Source organism: Tupaia chinensis, unplaced genomic scaffold (genome assembly GCF_000334495.1).
Source record: "Tupaia chinensis unplaced genomic scaffold, TupChi_1.0 Scaffold143646_1, whole genome shotgun sequence".
NCBI lineage: Eukaryota > Metazoa > Chordata > Mammalia > Scandentia > Tupaiidae > Tupaia > Tupaia belangeri.
The window spans coordinates 431418-437835 of NW_006203494.1; the positions used below are offsets into that span (position 1 = coordinate 431418).

Genomic DNA, 6418 nt, shown 5'->3' on the forward strand with positions numbered 1-6418 from the left:
GGGAGGAGCCAGGTCCTGGAGATCTCCCTAGCTCTGCCACCACCCCACGTCTGTTGAAGGCCCATCTTTCCCCCAAGCCCTAGCCCCATCACGTGGAAGGCTGGCTGTCCATCCCCAGGGGCACCAGCCCCGGCCGAGTCAACCTGGGAGTGTGCTCAAACACAACTGCCTACACACACTCCAACTCCGGAATCCGAATCGTAAGCTGCCCACGGTATTTATTTATCAAGAGAAACTATTCTTTAGCCCACGTATTCATGTTTCGGAGTTCCGGAACACGGCGCCAATCCAATGACAGTCTTTCCATTCCAAAGTCACTTTGTACGCTGAAAGATAGCAGCCTTCCTCATCTCTTCAAAATCGTCCATGGAGTCCTAATTTCTGTGCCTTCCTCTCGGTTCAGCCACAGCAGACTCGCAGAAAGCTGCAGCTCTCGGTTGTGAGTGCCCCAGTGGTGCGAGATCACAGGCGCCTGGCAGGGGCTCCACCTTGGCAGCTGAGGCTTCGCCAGCACTGCACGCCATGGCGGTGGCTGTGCCTCAACTGCAACGTCCTTCCCGGCCACAGAAGAAACGGCCTGAACCCAAAGCTTTGGGGAGACGGGGACCTCGAGTTTCCCAGATGTCCTCTGCCCACAGCTCCCCGAGCTTCTTGGAGCAGGGACCTGGGGCAGGGGTGTAGGGGGTGCACAGGGCAGGGGAGGGTGTGTGCACCTGACGCGCAGGACGCCGGCCAGCCTTGCTGCCAGCGGCACCAAGCTACTGACACTGGCAGGAAGTCTCAGTTCAGAGGGGCCACCGCAAAGGTCGCAGGCCTGTGGTCTACAGCCCAAGGTCGGAGGTGGGAGGTGGGAGGTCAGCTCTGCCCACAGTGTCTCACCAGCGAGCATTTCCGGAGGGCAGAGGTGCTGTTACTCGCTGTGCCCAACAGGAGGCAGTGAAGACTGCAGAGGGGAAATGACCAGCAGGGTCCTGAAGCCGAGCCCCAGGGGCCGAGGGGTGCTCACTGCAGCGTCCTCCCAGGCCACAAGCCTCCAGGGAGAGGCAGTCCAGGTGCCGGGTGCCGGTCGTGCTCCACCATGCTCCACCCAACTCAGGCTGAGGACCAGAACTGGTCCAGGCCGCACCGGTGCCATCGGGTGTTCCAGGGACAGCTCATCTCCACACGACCACGAGGGCTGTGGGTGCTCAGGGCGGAGGGCACTGGCCCAAACCAGGATGCCCGCCTGCCGGACCCAACCAGGGCCGACCTGCCTGCAGTGGTCCCAGGCAACAGCCAGCTGCAGGCGGCGGCCGAGACCTGTTCCCTTCTGGCAACCGTGCCAGGGAGGCCCCCACAGCCCACTGCCCTCCAAGGAGCCCCGTCCCCAAAGCTGGGGCCAGCACCCCGTGCACACCCCAGCCCAGCACTGGGAGTCACTCCTTTCGCGTCACCCAGCACCTGTCGGCCAGCGGCCCCACCTGGAGCAGACACTGAGCTCCGCAGGAGCAGGGGCGCAGGACCCCTCAGGCGCTGTCACTAACCCTCAGGATCATGCTCCTCCCCAGAACTCGAGGCCCTCCTTGGTCCTGAGCATACACGTGGACCCAGCACCTCACAGCCCTGCCACCACGCCCTGGCCGGCCGGCGATCCCTCTTCCGGACGAACAGACAGTGTCTGCAGGTGCCGGGGAGGGGCTGGTCAAGCAGGCAACAGCTGCAGGAGAGCACCCCGCGGTCTGGGTACAAAAGTTTATTGAACGTAAGAACACTGTCAGCATCAGATATGGACGGGCGGGACACAGGTGTGGGAGGTCGGCTGGCTCTCCGACCAGAACCAGCTGGGGTGGCTGGAGCCTCCCGCCATGCTGGCCAGGGCAGGGCCTCCGTCGCTGCTATGCGCACCCACAAAGCCCTGCTGCCGCCCGACAGTCGCACGCGCAGAGGGAGCGAGTGTGGGGAGAGGCTCCCGAGGTGGCCCAGGCTGGGCTCCGAGGCCACGGGACACCAGTTTAAGCCGTGCGTTTAGTTGGGAGATTTCCGGGTCTACGCACAAAACCCCCTCCCACCACAGGCCCCGGTTCCTTACCGCCATGGACCAGGGGCACCTCCCGACCCGCTTTCTAGTGGGGTGCAGGGCAGTCTTTCTTAAACCAAGCCCCTCATCTCAATGTACAAAAGAATTACTTTGATCAATATTAAATTGTATTGAAAACAAAACGGGCTAAAAAGCAAAGGCTACTCTGGGGCGGAAGGAGAGGGAAGACAGTCCTCCGGGACAGGGGCGGCGCGGCGGGTCACTCGCGCTGCTCCATCTTCACCTTGGGCGGCCTCAGAAAGGTTCGGTTTTTCTTCTCTTTCTTGCCCTTGGTAGTTGCCTGGAAGTTCCGCCAGCTGTCCACACGGCCGTCTCGACTCTCCTGAGCACAGACGGACGGGAAGCAAGAAGACAGTCAGAGAGGGAGGGCTGGGCACCCGAAAGCACCTGATACCCGCCGATACCCGCCGGGAGGGGGCAGGGCGGGGTGAGGCCGGCCCGAGGGCAGGACGAGCTGGGAGCGGAAGAGGACAGGGTGGTGGCGGACAGATGAGGCTCCTTGGCTGGGGTCCTGGGGGGGTCCTTAGCACACGGCCCTGCTAATGTCGCCAGGAGCCCTCGAGGTTCACAGCGGCTGTCACTCAGAGCTGAGGCTGGCCAGCAGTTCAGCCTCTTTTTCACGACTTCTTCCCGCCACCCCAAAACACGTGGGGATGCCTGAGCCAGGAAGGCATCTGGCCAGCTGTGCTGGGTATCGAGGGGCTGGCTTACTCTCCCCTTCAGGATGGGCTGGGACAGAGGCAAGGTCACCACCACACCCCGAGTCCTAACAGGCAGATGGGGTGGCCGAGGTCGGAGACCTCCAGGAAGCCAAGCATTGGAGGGAGTGGCCAGTGTGTCCAGGAAGCCAAGTTCAAAGCCCCTTAGTCCCTGCAGGCAGACCCTGGGCCATGAGAACCTCGGTCTCTCCTTGGATCTGGGGAAGGCCCAGCTCCACCGTTGGACCTGCGGTCCCTGCTTAGAGCCCACACAGCGGGCAGGGCAGGGTGCCACCCTCTACCCCACTCAGGGACCCTCACAGCCCCAGACCGTCTCCCTCTGCCCGCCCACCTGCCCTGGGATGCCCAGGACCCAGGTCCCCTGCACCCGGAGTAAGCCGCCCTGGGGTTACCTCGAAGTTTTTCTGCCATTCCCGCTCTCGCTTGGCCTTCTCCTGAGCTTCAATCTCTTCTTCCCTCTGCCGCTTCCTGGAATGAAGGCGAGCCCACAGCACTGAGTCACGACAGGCCACGCTGGCCATGCACGCGGACACGCGGCACAGGCAGCCCCGTGACCCCCCTCCAGCCTACCAAGACGGCTGTCGGGGAGCCAGGGCGGGGGACAAGGTGAGTACGTGTCACACGGACAGACAGACAGGCACAGCGGGCCGATCTCAGTTCCCAGGAACCCGAGGCTGGGGCAACAGCGACCAGACCATGCCTGACAGCGGCGGACGGTCCTTACAATGACATCAGCGGTTCTGGCTCGAGAGCTTGGGTCACAACCCTGCAGACCAAGACCCTTGACCCCGCGAAGCCTCGTGACGGCCACACCGAGCAGAGCCAACACGCACTGGCCTCACCTCGTGCTCGCACGGGTGAGGGAAGCCCTGCTCTAAACAGCAGCGGTGTGGACAGGCCACGCTGCAGAACTGCACACACGCGGCTCAGCTGCTAGTCCCTGTGTCCCTGAAGCCACTATCCCAGTGGCCCGGGCTCGCGCTGGGGCCAGGAGGTGCCCCGAGGGGCCTCAGCTCAGCTTCCGAGGATGGAGTGGCCGGCATCTCCCATACTCAGGGGACGTCCTGGCCCCCGGAGTCAAAGCGTGGCTGTCCCAATGTCTGTCTCAGGGCCCTCTCAACAATCTCTGTGTAATTCCTTCCTTACAAGAAACCCAGAGAGAGAAGACACCTTCAGGGGAATAAGAGAAATGAAGATTGTCCACTGATAATTCAGCCTCCAGCCCACAAACTCGAGTGATTGAACTTCAAGTTTGGGAAGAAAATGCACTATCCATCAGAGGACTAGAAATCACCGTAGGGCTACAAGAAATATGGGAAAGCAAGAAAATTCCTCTCCTCCAAGGGAAAAGAGTAACTCCTCTTCATCCACAGATAGTTCTGTGAAGAGTGATCTGAAAACATGTGGCTTGTAGACACATGCAGAAATATGTTTTTGTAAGTTATTTTAACAGGGCTATTAAGCATTTATAAGGATTAATATTTGATTGTTAATGGGTTTTTTTGTTGGTAACATTTAATACCCTGATACTATTTAGTACTGGGCTAAAGAAAGTGACATGTGTTTATTAAATTGTTTCCCTAAAAGGGTTAGAGAAATTATATGGTGCCAGTCGTTCTATATTTTTAGGCAATTTACATCCAGAAACTGGCTTTGCATTCTAATTTTTCCTCCCTTATTATTTTTGCATTACACTTTCTTCCTCTCCATTTTTTTTTTTTTTGCATCTCATTTTCCCCTTCCAGGGAAAAAGAAAGTGAAATGCAAAAAAAGTAAGGGAAGAAAAATTAAAATGGAAAGCCAGTTGTTTTTAAATGTAAATTGTCTAAAAATATAAAAATAACTGGCTCCATATAATTTCTTTAATCTTTTTAAAAAGACAATTTAAGAACTAGCAGGTGGCATGGTGATTAAGGCGCTGGACACTCCCACATGGCCGACCAGGGTTCGAGTCCTGAATCTGGTGGCTTGCTTTCTCACTTCCTCTCTCTCTTTCTTATCCCCTGTCTCTCTCTGGTCAAATTAAAAAATAAATGAGTGAATAAATAAAAAATAAAATAATTATTAAAAAAAGACAATTTAATAAACACATGTGACTTTCTTTAGCCCAATACTGGGCAGTATCAGAATATTAAATATTAACAACAAAATACAACGATTGACAACAGGCAAATATTGCTTTTGTATATAAACGGTTCTTAATAGCCCTATTAAGATAGCTTACAAAAGCATGTTTCTACATGTCTACAGGCCACAAATCATGTTTTAATCACATGTTTTCAAATAAGCTACTCTGCCACAGTTCCATGGAAATCATGGAAATGTCTGATAAAGAATTTAGAATATTCATAATGGTGAAGCTAACAGAGATGGAAGAGAAGAGAGACAATGAACTGCAGAAGAGGCAGGAGAAAGGAGCTGACGACTTCCAGGAGGTGAGGAAATTCTTGCAAGATCTAAAAGAGGAATTACTTTATAAAAGAATCAAATGGACCTGTTAGAGATGAAGACTATAACACAGGAAGTCAAAACCTCCCTTGAAAGTATTAAAAGCAGACTAGATCATATAGAAAATAGAATCTTGGGCAGAGAAGAGAAAATTGCTGGCCTAGAAAAATCCACCCTGAAGACTGAGAAAATTGCCCAAATATTTGAGAATAATATACGAGAAATACTAGATACCATCAAACGTCCAAACATCCAGATAATTGGCATCCCAGAAGGCGAAGAGACTCATAAGGACATTGATAATTGATTCCATGAAATTCTGCAAGAAAAATTTACAAACCTAGAGAGACACTCAAAGATCTAGTCCCAAGAAATACAAAGGACCTCAAATAGAATCAACCCAAGAAGATCTTCTCCAAGACACATTATAGCGAGACTGACCAAAACCACAGACAAAGACCAGATACTAAGATTGGCAAGAGAAAAACGGCAAGTTACCTACAAAGGACATCCCATCAGGCTAACAGTGGACCTCTCATCAGAAACAATGCGAACGAGGAGAGAATGGGAAAATATACTCAAAGTGTTAAGGGAAAAGCAATTTCAACCAAGAATACTGTACCCGGCAAGATTATCCTTCATATGGGAAGAAAAGACAAGAACATTCTCAGATAAACAAAACCTGAAAGAATTTACCAGCACCAGACCAGATCTCCAAGAAGTTCTCAAGGGAGTGCTGTATCAGGAAAATTAAATGCAGACACAAGGAAATAAGAGTTCAAAAACTAAGAAATGGCCAACTTAATCGTAGGGACAAGTCTGGAGTTGAATATTATATCCCTGAATTTAATCGGGAAGATGGAACCCCAACAGAAGATAAAGTGCATGAGACAGGACTGGTGAAACAGCATTCTGTGACTTTTGACTAAAACATGGCTGATGTTCTTCTAGGCTTTGTTGTCCAGTTTTACGAGTTTTGGTCCTGGGACCAACAGTTAGCATAATGTTGCTGGACTCCCATGTAGTAGACCGTGGTTCGAGTCCCAGATCTAGTGACTTAAGCTCATGCCGGGAGTGGGTGCGTGCGTGCCCAAGATCCCGAGAGGAGACTGGAGGAGAAGGGATTGTGGCGTGGCCATCCTCCCTGGGGGGTGATTTCTCGCTTTCTGTCTCT

The 6418-nt window shown here is 53.4% G+C and overlaps 1 protein-coding gene across 1 annotated transcript in view; it reads right to left on the reverse strand.

Annotated features, from left to right (window-relative positions):
• Positions 1-1717: 1717 nt before the first annotated feature.
• Positions 1718-6418, reverse strand: part of DNAJC8 (DnaJ heat shock protein family (Hsp40) member C8) — a gene marked incomplete at its 5' end in the record, with an annotated part of 32616 nt that continues 27915 nt past the window's right edge. Inside the window, 2 exon segments of the mRNA XM_014582543.1 lie at positions 1718-2399; positions 3189-3264. Coding sequence (XP_014438029.1) covers positions 2277-2399; positions 3189-3264 — 199 coding nt within the window.